Source organism: Eptatretus burgeri, chromosome 6 (genome assembly GCF_056783735.1).
Source record: "Eptatretus burgeri isolate ZD-2024b chromosome 6, Ebu_testis_v1, whole genome shotgun sequence".
NCBI lineage: Eukaryota > Metazoa > Chordata > Myxini > Myxiniformes > Myxinidae > Eptatretus > Eptatretus burgeri.
The window spans coordinates 76819596-76836061 of NC_140966.1; the positions used below are offsets into that span (position 1 = coordinate 76819596).

Consider the following 16466-nt stretch of genomic DNA (forward strand, 5'->3'; position numbering starts at 1 on the left):
CCGTAAAATCTAGCAGCTTGAACCTTTGCATGCATCTTAAGAAAACTCCAAGGAAGTGCATGACTGAAAATTGGTTGTTTGGGTTAATTAAAACACCCCTTTTGAAGATGATATTAATGGCCTTATTTAATTGTATCCATCAGGCGATCTTCGGCCACCTCGCTCTTTGGGGTCTTGAGGCGTCTCCTCGGTAACCTCACTGGGGTCTGAAGCCACCATGTTTTTTTTTTTTTTGGCCTGCTCAACCATCCCTTGACTTGGAACAGGCCGCAACGATTTCTAAACGCTGGTGTTCTTTCACTTTCCTCACTCTTATCGAATGCCTGTTCATCATTGCTCGAATCGCTGTTTACATCGCTTTTGTAAACACTAAAGTTTTCCAATTCGGAGCTTGGAACGATTTTTGCTGCATTATATGATACGATTTTCCACGATCCACTCTCACGGACTACAAATTAAAGTATATCATAATATTATTTCGGTTTTTAGGATCAGATATTGTGCATACTAAATAAGTGTTGAAATCTGTTGTGAAATCTGATAATTTAAAGAAATAACAGGTCTTGTAACTAAGCCGATATAGCAATTACTTTAAGCAAGAAAGGCTATGTTCCTTCCATACATGCACAAGAAAAGGTTAAATTTCAAAAGCATTAAACTTATCTTTTTCTACTGTTTGGAGAATTTTATTGAGTGAGCAGAAAAATGTAGGAATGTGCCAAAATTAACCAGCTTCATTGAGCTACATGATTTAATGCATTCACTGCAAGACCTTGTGCCCTGTCCTCCCAAGGAACTGCCTATCCATAGCATCTGCCAGATCTGTGTCTGTTTTGTGAGGTGCTCTCCAGGGAGTCAAAGCAAATCGGATTTATAAAAAAAAAACAAAAAAAAAAACGGACGTTTTAAAATAAATTTACTAAGTTTGCGCAGACCTCGAACTGATGCACCACATGACACGTGCAGGCAAAATGGTGCATTTTCTGCAATGTTTATTTCACGGGCAATTGAACTTTGCGCACAGCCCCCCTACCCCATCAATGCTGCTGCTTCTGGCTCAGTTGTTTCCATTGAAGCTGTTTTATTCAGCACGGTTCTTGATCCCATGAAACATGGACCCATGTAGGCGGAACTTGGCAAAAAGGGAGTCGCCAAAGCTCGGGTTTTTGGCCTCAGCATGATGGGGTTGGCAAAACCCAAACGCCGCAAGGCGAGGCCACTTCCCAAATGATCTGCATGATTCCGGCTGCCGCATGTGCAGCCATCTGCCTTGGGCATGGCTCTGTTCTCACTCCAATTGAAGCCGTTTTCTTCGGCGCGGTCCTTGATCCCACAAACCTCGGTCACTCGTCCTCAACGGTCGGAAATTTGCAAGAGATTATAATTACCCACCATCGAATACATTCCCCATTGAACAAACCAAACGATGAATGGGAATCTTAAGTTATTTTGCTTTGGGCCTTCAGTCACATGATAGAAGATCTCTGTCACCACAGGAGAGCCAAGTTTCTAGGCCTAACCCGTAAGTTGCATGGTAGGAGAATGTCTAGCTCCATGTGTGAATTCCGTAAGGCTGCAAGGAGGGGAGGGACACTGCCCAATGGGATTGGGTGTTACACTTGCAGGATAATGTAGGGGCTTTGCTCCTCGGCTCACTCCAGGGCAGGACTAAATGTACACATATAGCGTAGAGCGTCAGGATTTCTCATCCCTTTTCCTGTTAGCCCATGCCTTTATAGCCTGTCCTACTGACATCACAGATGACTATTTGTGCCCCACCCCTCCAATCTGGCATTGGTTCAAGTCCCAACTGGTGGGAGGGGCTTATGCCTTTACCATCTTGAGTCTTGGTCCCTTCATATTTGGGCCTCCAAGCAACCTCTCTTCCTGCCTAAACTTAGGGCTGTGTGCATGTGTATACATACACACACATTTTATAATACATGTTTGAACCTGGCTTGCTGGTTTCGTCTGGTGGCTGTGGTATCTGTTTGAGCACTCTTGAAAGCACTCTTGAAAGACCAGAGGAGATGCAGGGTGTGGGGTGGGGGGGGGGGCATGAGACAATATACATAGAGCGTTGGGAATTAGTCTAATATGTGTATGTACACAAATGCACACTCATGTGTGCAGCTTTGTGGCTGCTGGTTGCATCATTTATTAGGGATGTACCTTTTCCGCTGATTCAGTACACTGGTGCTGATCTATTACCAGTACACTGGTGCTCATTTTGCCGACCTCAGAAGCATGACAGGCTAGGTCAACCCCACCTGGTGTTAATTCAGCGGCTGACGGGGCTCCAACTCGGGACCCCAGGATCCCAAGCCAGCCACCCTAACTGCAAAGACAACGCCAGGCTTGTATATGTTTAGTCCTGTGATGAGAATTAAAAAAAAAAAAAAAAAAACTTTTAAAATGGCTTCTAAGTGGATTGTAAGTGAAATCTGCTCGTCTTGTATTCACTCGTTCAAGTGGTGCCATCTTGTGTCTCAAATGTATCACGTCGCTGTATGATGCACACTTTATCGGAAATAGTCGAAGCAGAATAGAATAAGGTGGCAATTGCGTGAAATTTGACCAGATATGCATCCACTGAGATAGGACTTTTAACATCGGAAAGAAAGTGGTTACGAGGGCATCTGATCGAGGTGTATAGTAGATCGTAAGAGACACTACAGCCGTTTAAGGTGATGAATGGTATGGGGAAAAAATCGGTGCATCAGAATTTTTCAGCACGATGGACCCTGACAAGGGGGTCATAGTTTAAGAGGAGAACAAGACTATTTAGGTGGGAGTTTTTCATTGATTAATGCATGGAATGATGTCCCTGCAAGGGGAGTGGCAAGAGTCAGTGGATTGCTTTAAAGTTGTTTTTTTTAAATAGGTATTTGTAAGTGGTGGGGATGAGGGAGTATTAAGATCCTGACTTCTCTTCCCCCCCCTCCCCTCCCCAACAACCATCCCTTTCAATGAAATTAAGTAGTCAGCTTAACGTATTAATTTACAGTGCCTTCAGAAAGTATCCACACCCCTCGACTTTGTCACATTTTGTTGTCAGCCTGAATTTTAAATGGATTAAATACAAAAAAAGATTGTCACCGATCTACATAAAATACCCCATAATGACAAAGTGAAAAAATGTTTTTACAAATTGAAAATGAAAATCTAAAATGTCGTCTTGTGTCGAGTATTCAACCCCTTGAGTCAAATACTCTGTTGAAGCATCTTTGGCAGGATTACAACTTCGAGTCTTCTTGAGTATGTCTGTATTGGCTTTGCACATCTGGATTTGGGGATTTTCTCCAATTATTCCATCCAGATTTTCTCAAGCTCTGTCAAGATGGGTGGGGAGTGTCGTTGAACAGCAATCTTCAAGTCTTTCCACAGTTTCTCAATGGGATTCAAGTATGGGCTATGGCTGGGCCACTCAAGGACTTTCACGTTCTTCTTCTGAAGCCATTCCAGTGTTGCTTTGGCTGTATGCTTCCAGGGGTCATTGTCTTGTTGGAACGTAAATCTTCGCCACAAGTCTGAGTTTTATTTTGCACTCTGAAGCAGGTTCTGAAGGATTGGCCTGTATTTGGCTCCATTCATTGTTCCCTCTATCCTTCCAAGTCTTTCAGTCCCTGCCATTAAAAAGCATCCCCACAGCATGATGATGCCACCGCCATGCTTCATTGTAGGGATGGTGTAAGATGGGTGATGAGCTTTGCTTGGTTTCCACCAGACTTAACGCTTTGCATTCAGGCCAAAGTGTTCAATTTTAATCTCATCAGACCACAGAATCTTCCCTCGTACTCGGCGTATTTCACGTGCCTTTTTACAAACTCCAGGAATGTTGTCATGTGCCTTTTTCCCAGGAGTGGTGTCTGGCTGGCCACCCTCCCATAAAGCCTCGATTTGTGAAGTGCTGCGGAGAGTTGTGTCCTTCCGGAAGGTTCTCCCATCTCGGCCAAGGAACTCTAGTTCTGCCAGAGTGGTCATTGGGTTCTTGTTCATCTCCCTGACCAAGGTCTTTCTTGCCTGGTTGCTCAGTTTGGTCAGACGGCCAGCTCTCGGAAGAGTCTTGGCCATTCAATATTCTTTCCATTTCCTCATGATTGAGCTCACTGTGCTTTTGGGAACTTTCAACACTCTAGAAATAGTTTTATACTCTTCCTCAGATCTATGCCGCCTCATAATTATATCTCGTTCTACAGATAGTTCATTGGACTTCATGGTGGAGTTTCTGCTCTAGCATGCACCATCAACTGTAGGACCATATGTAGAAAGGTGTGTTTCTTTCTAAATCATGGCCAATAAATTGAATTGGCCACAGGTGGACTCCAAGTTGTAGAGACATCCCAAGGATGATCAAAGGAAATTGGATGCACCTGAGCTCAATTTGGTGTATCATAGTAAAGGGGTTGAATACTTTATTGGCGTAAGACGGTTCAGCTTTTAATTTTTCATGAATTTGTAAAAATTTCTAAAAATACGTTTCCACCTCGTCATTATGGGGTATTTCCTGTAGATCGGTGATTAAAAAAAAATTGCATTTAATCCACTTTAAATTCAGGCTGCAACAACAAAATGTGGAAAAAGTGGAGGGTGTGAATACTTTCTGAAGGTCCTGTGATATGGTGTTGGTGTAGTGCAGGCATGATGGGCCGAATAGCCTCCTGCTGCATCAAATTTCCTTGTTTCAAGATGTTTGCATTATTGGGTTGGCTCCAAAAACCAAGAGTGGCTCCCTGGGTGAAAAAGCAAAGACAAGGTGTTAAATTTACAGGATGGGGGGGTGATGCAGATGATTGACCCACAATGAAATTAGAGGGGTTGATGGGCTTCTGGGGCCTTTTCCGACAGGCACCAACAATGTGTGGGAGTAAATAAAATCCCACAGTACATCCTGTACCAGATCATTAGCTGGTGATGGTTTTGATGTGCGGTGTGACCTTGGGAGTTATTTCAGTGGTTCTGATTTGTTTTTATGGTTGTGGATTCTTCGTTTTGGGACATTGTGGTTTAACGAACGATTTCTGATCGCCTGTAGATGTAATTTGATGATACGTTGAGTGGTCATGGGATGTGGAAGTTGTTGCTTTTTTGCTTGAAACTGAAATTTTTATTTATTTATTTTTTGAACCTGCTGTTTTTGTCCAGATTTGACACTGCTGAAGTGCGTATCGCAACCCTTTGCTCTTCATTTTTGTCACTCTTACTCTTGTCTATTGCTGATGGTATATTTCCATGTGCTCAGATTAAATTGTAAACCTGCGACTTCACTCTATCTCGAGCATATTTCTCCGGCTCCAAACGTGGACTAGCGCCCTTAGAAGGGCCTCCCGGAACCTGCGCTCGGAGTCGGCAGGTGGCAGTTCGGACGGAAAGGCAAAACGAATTTGCCTAAGCATTACAACATTTAATATTCGTATCTGTTTGCAAACAACAAAAGGAAATCTTAAATCTGATTAATAAAAGGGAGCACAAGTTTTAACCTTTTGTGAGATGACACCGATGGAGTGATGGATGGGTGCTCGCCCGTGCGGGGTGCTATTCAGGCACTGCGAGTATTGCAAACAGGCAGGTGAGTGTGGAGTTTGTGCTTCACAGACAAACGTGTGCTTTTATGTGTATTACCAGTTACTATGAATCTTGTAAGTGTATGGAGAGTTGTGTGCGCTCATTGGTGACGTGGGCTCTCTGTAACCACCTGCAGGTGTGTGGATCCTTGCTCGATGACGAATTTGGAGACCTTACCTGCTTCCCTGACTGTGTCCGGGGAAGGACCCTTGGACGGTGAGCCAGTGGAAATGAGTCAGCTGGTCCTGCCCTGTCATGCCAATCACCGTGGAGAGCTCGGCCCAGGACAACTTCTCAAGTGGATGGACATTACTGGCTGCCTGGCAGGTGCATTGTTCAGTTAGACCTTGAAAACCAGACTGCTCCAAAGACTACAACCCTTAAGTGTTGTACAAGCTCAACTCAGCATTTTTGAGCTACAAGTGCAAGCTGAGCATTTAGAGCAGCAGATGCTCAGGTGGATATTTACCCCAATTGAGTAATTTCTGGTTAAACGAAAGGTAACATGCTTCAGCAAGGTAAGGTGAAGAGATGGCAATGAGGAACATAAGGGTGGTGTCAACAATCAAAAGGTATTTTAGCAATTTACAGCTGCTTGTAATTGGGGGCAATTTACCCTCACCGAGAAGGGTTTTAATTGTTTGAAAGTTGTTAATTGCACGAGGTTCAATCTATCGTTTTGTCTTTCACTTTTCAAAGCTGAAACGTTTCGTTTAGCGTGTTTGTTGTTGAATTTTAACTTTTATTCGGATTCTTCTTTTGGGTGGTGGTGGAAGTAGATGGGGGTTGCAGTCACAGCTTAAGGGTGGAGCTAGCATCCATTTTGAGCAACCAATTTCAACATAATTGTATGTAAATAAACAGATGCCCCTCAAACGAAATTTCGTTTCATTTTGGAAGAAAAAAAAAAATTTGCACTCTTCCATCCAATGCTTCAATCAGGTGGTGCATCACCATCTCATCTCATTCCCATCTCATTCCCCATCCCTGCCCATGATCTTATCGCCCCATTAACCTTACCTCACCTAACGCTATTACATTCAGGTTAGTTTCATTCCCTCCGTTTTTACTTTTCTTGTTTGTCGATTCCCTTGCTTGTATCCAACTGTGGCCCACCATTAGTACGTTGCCTTTTACTCTCTGCCATCTCTTCCATGAGCTTGGATCTTGTATTGAAAAATATTCGGATTCGACTCGTGTGGCCACAAGTTAGAGAGACCATGACAGCAAAAATGTTTCCAAAGAGGTTCGGAAAGTACGGCCTTTGACCTTTGTGCCTGATAAAACCGGAGAAGCTATTGTGTGCGTGATGGCGGCTTTGGAAAATCTTAACCTTGTTGTATTTTGGTTTTTTCTTCAATCTCTCTTGTGAAACAATCCTGGGATGTCAATGTGAGATGTGCAAAACCTGTTTTGGACAAAAATGCACCACATGTCAGTCTAGAATGCAAATTTAAGAAAAGGTTTGTTGAGGCAGGAACAGTGTATTGTGGTTTTGGAAGGCTGTGTGTGCCATCATGCATTTGCTTGAGAACACCGATTCATTTATTCCGCTGTTGGATATGTGTGTGACTTGCAGCAGAGAAGCATGCTGGAATGTTGTGTGTCACAGCTTCGATGGATGACATCCATTTTGAGCAAACTATTAGGTGAGCCTCCACTCTTCTCCTTCCCCGATCCAAACCCGTCGACTGGAAAATAATAAATGCCAGTTTTTGTGTTGTTGGTTGCGTGCGTGCGTGCATGCGCGGTGTGTGTGTGTCATTGATTAGTATCTACATATGCAGGTTTCAGTATGTGGAATGGAGTCCTCCCAGGGCAGGCTCAAAGCATCCACCTTCATTTCAGTAAGGGGGTCACGATTCATGGACCAAGCTGTGATGTTTTCTGTTCTCAAAGTTTTGTGCCGAGGACTCTCTTTAGGATAGTCGCTGAGCCCTGGGCGGCTTCCAAATGAAGTGTCAGGTCAGGTCAGGTATGGGAGCATGTGCCAGAACAGCGCGTCGCTGCGTCCACTTTCCGCCGGTACTCCAGGGGCCTCCGTCTGGCCATCCCCCAGGCAGATGCCAGGCCCATCCCATCTCCTTGAGATGATTGTCAACCTGCTGCAACCATGAGGCACGTGGTCGGCCCACTGGCCTCCTCCACTCATGAGACTCCCTCGCTGAGAGAATCTGGTGAGCAGGATCAGCGTCAGGAAAACGAGCCACATGTCCATACAGCCGCAGCTGACGCTCACGGACTATGCAGGTAACAAATCTCATCCGAGTCTCTCTCACCAACTGCTCGTTGGACACAAAATCCGACCAGCGATAGCCAAGGATTCTCCGAAGAGACCTGGTACCAAAGGAATTAAGTCTCCGTCTCAGATCCTTGGTCAAAGTCCAAGTCTCGCACCCATAGAGCAAGACGAAGTACCAAGGACCTGAAGACTCGGACTTTCGTCCTCCCGCACAGGTACCGGCAGCACCACACCCCATGATCCAGTGAATCCATGACTCCCCTGGCCTGACCCAGACGTCTATTGACCTCCGGCTCACAACCTGCGGAGACATGAATATCACTGCCAAGGTAAGTGAATCTCTCCACGACCTCAACATCCTCACCACAAACAGACACAGACAGGACAGCAGCATCCAAGATGTCACCGAAAGCCTGGATCTTAGTTTTGACTCGTGCAAATGAAGTGTGTTTGTAATAATATTCTCGGAGATGGTTTTAGCTCACCTGTAAAGTAGTTCCTGGAGCTTATGGGATGGTGCTCCGTCCGTCCATCCGTCCACAGATACTTGCAACTTCCTCTCAGAAATTACACATACGATTTCAATGAAATTTGACCACAACCTTCATCACTCGTGATGACATTAAAAAAAACCTGTGTCCATAGAGGGAGTTTACGGTTGGGGGTAGGGGGAGTAGGTTGCCTCCCCAAAGAGGTATTTGCTTTCTTCTCAAACGATACACACAATTCTGATGAAACTTCACGACAACCTTCATCACCCATGACGTATCAAAGTTTGTTCATGACATTAGAAAAATCTGCTTTCAGGGGTGTTTCCTCCCAAAATATGTATTTGCTTTCTTCTTCAAAATTACACATACAATTCCAATGAAACTTGACCACCATCTTCACCACTCATGATGTACCAAAATTTGTTCACGACATTAAAATAAATTGGTGTATAAGGGCTTCTATGGGGGAGGGGGGTGGGTTGCCCCCCAAAATGTGTAATTGCTTTCTTTTCTGAAACCACACACACAATTTCAATGAAACTTGACCACAACCTTTATCACCCGTGATGTACCAAGGTTTGTTCATGGCATTAAAAAATAAATCCTTAGGTATTTACTTTCTCTATTATATATTTTATGGGTCCTCCATGCCGACCAGTCCATCCATCCATTGGGACCATACTCTGCAGAGCGCTGGTGCTGCCTAAGTAGTCTCCTTCGCTATTGGTTGCAATCCTGGACAGGTTGCCAAGCTGGCACTCATTTTGCTGACCTCAGAAGGATGAAAGGCAGTCAACCCACCCATCCCATCCATCCATTGGGACCATACTCTGTGCAGAGCATTGGTGCTGCCTCAGCAGTCTCCTTGGCTATTTTACACAATCCTGGACAGGTCACCACTCCGACACAGGATACCAGCAAGCTGGCACTCATTTTGCCGACCTCAGAAGGATGACAGGTCAAGTCAACCCCACCTGGTATTACTTCAACAGCAAATGGGGATTTGAACTCAGGATCCTCGGATCCCAAGCCTACCACTCTAACCATTAAGCCAACACCAGGCATTGCCTTCCAGTGGTTGCCTCATCTTATCCAACCACTACCAGGTGAGCGCCCAGGGGTGTTGCCCCGATATTTAATATCTCCTGAGGTTCTTTGACATCATTACTGTAGTTGCAGCTATCACTGGTACAACTTTGGCATTCTTCACTCTTCAGCTTCCAGGATTTTCTCACTTCATTCTCGATTTTGGTGTTTGGTCATTTTCTTGATTTTTGCATCGTTTAGTCCAAAATCACTGCTATTACCACCTCATTAAGCAATGTCTTCTTTTTTATTTTGTACCTCAGCATGATATCTTGTCGCAACGCTTTGTTTTTGATGTTCAAGCTCAATGGGATCATTCGGTCCTTGTACGTGAGCTGTTGGTACTTCCATGTTTTCAGTGATTACTTTTGGTTCATGTTCACACAATTTTTCTCGAGCTGGGACATCAAAGCTTTTGCAGATGTGCTAGTGGATTACTTTATAAACTCTGTTGTTTTGTGTGTACAGCTGTTCTGACATGAGTTTGTTTTTGTGTGTATGCTCGGTCATCAAGCATAACTTATCATTCTATTTACTAACCCCACCCCCACCCCTCAACTTTCTCTCCTTTTTTTTTTTTTCCTTTTTTTCATATCTCTCTCTCTCTCTCTCTCTACCTTCCTCTCTCTACCTTCCTCTCTCTACCTTCCTCTCTCTACCTTCCTCTCTCTACCTTCCTCTCTCTACCTTCCTCTCTCTACCTTCCTCTCTCTACCTTCCTCTCTCTACCTTCCTCTCTCTACCTTCCTCTCTCTACCTTCCTCTCTCTACCTTCCTCTCTCTACCTTCCTCTCTCTACCTTCCTCTCTCTACCTTCCTCTCTCTACCTTCCTCTCTCTACCTTCCTCTCTCTACCTTCCTCTCTCTACCTTCCTCTCTCTACCTTCCTCTCTTCCTCTCTTTCCTTTCCCTGCCTCCTCTCTTTCCTCTCTTTCCTTTCCCTGCCTCCTCTCTTTCCTCTCTTTCCTTTCCCTGCCTCCTCTCTTTCCTCTCTTTCCTTTCCCTGCCTCCTCTCTTTCCTCTCTTTCCTTTCCCTGCCTCCTCTCTTTCCTCTCTTTCCTTTCCCTGCCTCCTCTCTTTCCTCTCTTTCCTTTCCCTGCCTCCTCTCTTTCCTCTCTTTCCTTTCCCTGCCTCCTCTCTCAACCCCCTTCCTTCTTACTCCGTCAGTGAAGCGACGGGTTGTATTTGCTCATTTTAAATAATTTTAGGATCCCAGTGCAAGGCATTTGTTGTGTAATATGAAACGTAATTCAAATTACAAAGGAAAACTCGAAAATGAAATTATCTGTACGAGTCGGCAACATTCATCATTGGGATTTGTTAATTATGGCCAAAAACAAGCACTGCACAGTTAACCTCTGATGTTTAAGTGTATGTACCAAGAGGTTTGTTTCACATCTATTTGTGGAGCCATGTGATGATTTGATCTTTGCTTTCCAAATGATCTCGTACAGTAAACCACAAAGACCCATCAATTGTCCAGCTGTACGAACACATTGCCCAAAATTTTAGTCCCAAATAATGACAGAGTTTGAAAATGTTAAGGTGTATCTATATGTCTGTGTCTCACAGGGTTGGACAGGCAGTGCTCATAAAGGCAAGGGTCAACAGGGCTTTCAACACCAGCTTGGAGGTGAGTGGTGGCTGATTTTTGTGGAGGTTTTTGTTTATGATCATTCTGTAAATACGACACGTATTGTCTATGGGAATTTTGCATTGTTTCGTTCGTTGTAGAAGTCTTTCAAGCACAGCTGTCATATAGTTACATAGATTAGCACATGCAACATGTGGCTATGCTACATTAGTGCCTGGGATTGATTCTTACGTATCATGCTAATTTGAGCTCCAAAATTCACACCCCAGCATCTCTTGTGTCACGATATCGACCCATTAGCAGTTCATAAGTTATCTCGAGTACGGTTTACAAGGCCTGGGATGATGACTGATCATACTTTCACTGTCCATTCCGAATGAGTGAGAGATTGATTATTTTCGTACCATCAGCCACTGTACCACATTTTTGTACCACCACCACCACCACCATCAGCATATGCATTCCAGAATACAGCTTCACTACTTATAATGGCTAGTGGTGGGATGTTTTGAAATACCATTCTGTAATGATTAACAAATGGAGTTCCGGATGTCTGGTTATTGTGCAACATTTCTCTGGCTCATCACGGATTTGTGGAGCGAATATTGCAAAATACAGATGTGAGTGTAATCGGGGCACATTACTCCACTTCGTATAACAGCTGTAATTGCTTGAAAGTTTATCATTGCACTTGTCTCAACCTCCCTATTTCTCACTTCGTAAAGTTGATGCGTTGGTCGTTGAGCACGTTTGATGTTGAATTCCAAGTTAAATTTGCGTCGAGCTGGTTGGTGGAAGTGTAGCTTACACGTAGAGGTGAAGAAAAAGCTTGAACTGAAATTGGACAATTCTTCTCTGTGTCTTTTCTTTTCTTTTTCTTCTTTTTTTCTTCAAAACTTTGAGTGCTGTACTTTTTATGCGAGAGTTTTCCAGGAAGGGTAGTAGAAGCAAGAACAGTTGATCAGTTTAAATAAAATGGTTAAATTTTGGAGGGGACAAAATTAGATGGAGATAGTTGGTTTGGGTGAATTGGCAGAGAAGAGGGCACTTGTGCTTAGACATGTTTGTGAAACTTCCATCATGTTTCCCCTTTTAATATGCCTATAATCTTCACCTTTTCTCCTACGTTGCCACTACTACCGCTCCCCTCCCACCCGAGCCCCTTCTTTCTTCCTGTCTTTAAAATAAATAACTGTCAAGCACTTGTACCATTCTATAAAAGAATAGTTTGGTTTGCTTGTGCATTCATATTCTTGCAAAATGTTGGTGATCTCGATGCTACACAGGCTTTGACAGAATTTCCTCTTTCTACATCTCTATTTCCTTCTTGTTTCTTGCATAATCAAAATTTAATATACGTTTTAGTTTTATTGTTAATCTAAATTTCAGCACAAATGGCTGTGATTGCACCTTGAGGGTTTTGCTTGTGTCGCCAAATATATACTTTGCAGGTTGGCATCTCGGTCCGCGTGGATGACCTTGAGAGTGGCAGACAAGAGCAGGTTTGCAAAGCCTATTCGACGTTTGTGGTTCGAAAAAATCACAAGCAGAAAGTAAGTTCAGCTTCACCGACCGCTATTTCTCTTGTGGTTGCTACGGTGCTTTCCACAAAGCGGTTTTCTTGGAGGGCAGACACCACACATCAATTTTTCAAGCCTTTCTTTCTGGAAAGCTGTCCCATGCCAACGAATTTTCTGACGATTATGATGATGATGATGATGATGATGATGATGCGTGCTCGGTGCCACAAAACTTAAGGTTCTTTGATCGATCGATGTCCAAGCAGCAATCGAGCATAGTCCAAACTTAAGTTTATTGTAATGATCAACACAAAGCAACATGCCAGCATGGCCCTGCACAAAGCAAATGGTGACTGGCTCTACTTTCTGCCATCTCTCCTTTCTCTTCGGGCTCTGCTTTGGCACTTGTGTACACAGCTCACTAACATTCCTGAAAAAACTCCTCGGGGAAACAATAATATTGTAATTACAAGACTGTTCTCTATTCAGACGATGCCAGAAAGTGCTTATTACTGTGAGAAGTCTCCATATCTGGAACCAGCAAGAGATTACCTGAACATTAATGCTTTTTTTGTTTTTTTTCTTCGGAATGTAACTTCTAGCGTTAACACTACTTTAACACTTGTAACCTTTTTACTATCCTCTACATTTACTCTTTAACATCTCACCTCAACAAACTTTACAAAGTCCTCCGTTATAAAAAAATTGTTCCATAACAAATCATAGTTTTCTTTCTGGTGTTGTGCCCAAAGACTGGTTCACTGCTGACATAACGGTCCCATGGCAAGGATTTCATTGCTTTCGCTGTTGTCATCAGGGTAGGAAGGTTTTATTTATTTATTTATTTATTTTTAATTTTTTCCAGGGTGTCAATAACTCGCCTATTCTTCGCGAAGGATATGGTGGGGTCGTTAACATCAACCAACTGATTCCAGCAGATGGGACACCAAGTTTAACATCCATGTGAGGTTTTAATATGCCTGGTGTTGGCTTAATGGTTAGGGTGGTGAGCTTTGGATCCTCGGGTCCTGAGTTCAAATCCCGTTCAGCTGTTGAATTAATACCAAGTGCGGTTAACTCGGCTTGTCATCCTTCCGAGGTTGGCACAATGAGTGCCAGCTTGCTGGTATCCTGTGTCGGAGTGGCGCCCCGTCCAGGATTGTGCTGAATAGCCAAGGACACTGCTTAAGTAACACCAACGCTCTGCACAGAGTATGGTCCCAATCTCCTCTCCTCCTAAGATTTAATATCCACACACATTGATGCAATTCCCCTGCCCGTGAAATGCCAGAGTGACAGTTTATAGCTGAGCCAAGAAACAAAACCAGGTAAGACTGCTGAGGTTAGTTTTCATACCTGCAAGCTATCCTGCCAGCCACAAATCAAAGTTACACCAGTGTTGGCAATCCACTGAATGCACATACACCCCCCAAGTCATTCATTTAGTGTTTGTGACTGGGGGCTTCTGCCCTGATAAGGAGGCTTACAGTATATATAGTGTATGTAGATCCTGTGTTTAATAAGGCCCCAAAACCCTTTTGTCCTTCATTTTGTGAGGTGAGCTGAGATAAATGTTGGCTGTAAATACTTTGTACTGAAACCTTGTATAGCATTGGCACTTCATACTGGTTCAAATTGAAATTGATGTTTCCTCGTTTGAATTATCAGTTCGTGGAGAACACTGTCATGACTTGTGTGGGTTACACCACTTTAATGTGTCCATTGCTCTTTGGATTTGGAGTGCTCTGAATACTGCAACAAGCAAGTGCGCCGTGAACTTGCAGGTCCAATTGCGGGCAGTGCGGCCCACTTCATCGGAGGAATGGCAAGAGCACAAGCTGGCAGCTGAACGCCGGCGTATGCGCTTAACGCATTCGGACACGCTTATCGAACTATTGCGGGATGCCAACCTCGCCAATGTACCTGGTGAGCAGTTCCCCTTTTTGGAGTTGAACCTCAGAGGTACAGATCACTCTTTCAGGAGATATCATATTTGGGTTAATGTTCTGAGGTCTGTTATTACACCACGATTAGGAAAACGTTTTCATTCTCTTGTAGAACGAGTGCTGGGTGAGGATGATGGTGGGCCAGATACGAGTGTTCCCGGTGAAACTACCCGTGTACAAAGTGTGGAACTGGTGCTTCCTCCACATGCTAATCATCAGGGCAATACATTTGGTGGACAGATCATGGCTTGGATGGAGACTGTTGCGAGTTTGGCTGCAAGGTGGGCCTTCAAAACTCTGATAATTCTCTGGGGTATGCTTTGTTTGTAAACAAACCTCTCCCTTCTCGAACATTATGACAAGGCTGAAAATTTTACTCGCAACCACCGTATCGTCGATTTATTGTAATATGCAGCTGTTTTAAAATGTAATTTTTGGCCCTGAAGGTCTCGTGCACATTTTGCTCAAATGTGATTTGAAACACAAAGGTGATCATGTGGGCTCGATTTTAATTTGTTCAAGTTTAATCAGTTGCAGAAGTGCAGTAATCGAGCATATTGTATAAAGTTAAGCTTTTTTTTTTTTCTTTTTTTTTGTGGATTTCTGATTTTCCGTCTCCCCCAAGCTCCCGAAGAATCAGTTATCCGGAAGCTTGAGGGATATTTTCTGAGCTGATGCAGACTCTGGAGAGTAGGAGAGTCCTCCGCCTTTATTTTGTTCCTCGCATTGGAAGCATTATATAGTTTGCATAATAACCTCGATGCCTGTATCGTATCTTGCAAGTTGGCACATTTAATTATTTATTTTATCATGCTGTTTTGCGTTGGTCATGTTTCAAGACTCTTTGGAGTTTTTAATCATGAAATAGTTAAATCATAAAATTTTAAGTTTTAATCTGAAATCCCAGCATCACAATGTCAAATTTCCTCATCTGTTGTGCCTTCAACTCCCACAATGCCAGCCAAGCTTGATGTCGACTCTGAAACAACCAACCATGGCATTGTAGATGAAGCCTCTAGGTGACCGAGTTTGATCCAATCCAGAAACTTGTCCTCCTTCCTGCACCTAGTAATGACTAACTTTCCATACAACCTTTCCTGTTTCTCTTCTGTCTCTCTTGTCTCCTCTGAGATATCCCTGCTGGTGAAAGTTGGAATGACTTCAATGCTTGTATCTCTCTGGCTATTGTGGCTCTTGATATATCTCTCGAGCTATAGTTGGAGTGACCTCTATGCCCGTATCTTTCTGGCTATTGTTAGAGAGTGACCTCAACGCCACAGAATCTGGCTGTTTGCAGAGGCCACCTGGCAGGGAATGCATTCTGCCCTTTCAAAAAGATTGGGCTGCCATTTGTGCAGCACATGATATTGATTCCACCTTGGAATATTTTTACAAAACTCTCGCTCTCACTCTCGTACATCAGTTTATCCCATCCAGATTGCTGCTATCCTCGCCATCCTCTTGACCTTCCTGCATCAAATGCTGCGGCGAGGCAGTTGGAGTTGAGCAGCTTGCTTACTCATTGTAGAACGTTAACTTGACTGAGGGCAACTTTATTGTTCCTCATAAGGCTCACAAAGTGTCTGTGCTGGGGCAAGCCTGAAGTGATTCTCTTGCTCTGCTCAAGTCTTTCACAACTGGCTGAAATATCTTTCACAAAATAGCTCACCTACTCTCAATTGGAGGACACCGTGTAGCCTCTGACAACCAATTCATGGTAGCAGATGGGACAACAAACTTCAGGTCCATCCGAAGGACTGGACATTTCTTTTTTGCCTTTTTTTGTCCGGACAGATTGCTGCCTGCAAAACAAACACCAATCTGAGACTTTTTAGTTGTCAGGAATCAAACCTCCTATTACACTTCAAGGTCAGTGCACAACCGCTGCAGCATATAAAATGTACACACTTTTGGAGATGCTAAATGACAGAGGCCAGCAGGTTTACAGACAGAGGTTGAGAATGGTACAGGGGGGCAGACATTAATAAAGAAAAAAAAAATAATAATGTCCTGAGTGGGCTG

The 16466-nt window shown here is 43.7% G+C and overlaps 1 protein-coding gene across 6 annotated transcripts in view; it reads left to right on the forward strand.

Moving 5' to 3' along the window:
* ACOT11 (acyl-CoA thioesterase 11) overlaps positions 1-16466 on the forward strand; it is a 116755-nt gene that overhangs the window by 41628 nt on the left and 58661 nt on the right. The window contains exons 1-7 of one of the 6 annotated variants that reach the window (XM_085885737.1): positions 5112-5569; positions 5702-5892; positions 7145-7214; positions 10957-11017; positions 12430-12531; positions 14283-14460; positions 14533-14725. In XM_085885737.1, the coding sequence (XP_085741863.1) occupies positions 5508-5569; positions 5702-5892; positions 7145-7214; positions 10957-11017; positions 12430-12531; positions 14283-14460; positions 14533-14725 (857 nt within the window). In that variant the 5' untranslated portion in view covers positions 5112-5507. Of the gene's footprint in view, positions 1-5111; positions 5570-5701; positions 5893-5957; positions 6023-7144; positions 7215-10956; positions 11018-12429; positions 12532-14282; positions 14461-14532; positions 14726-16466 lie in introns of those variants that run through there. The other 5 variants (XM_085885739.1, XM_085885742.1, XM_085885738.1 and 2 more) reach the window with 5 other exon arrangements.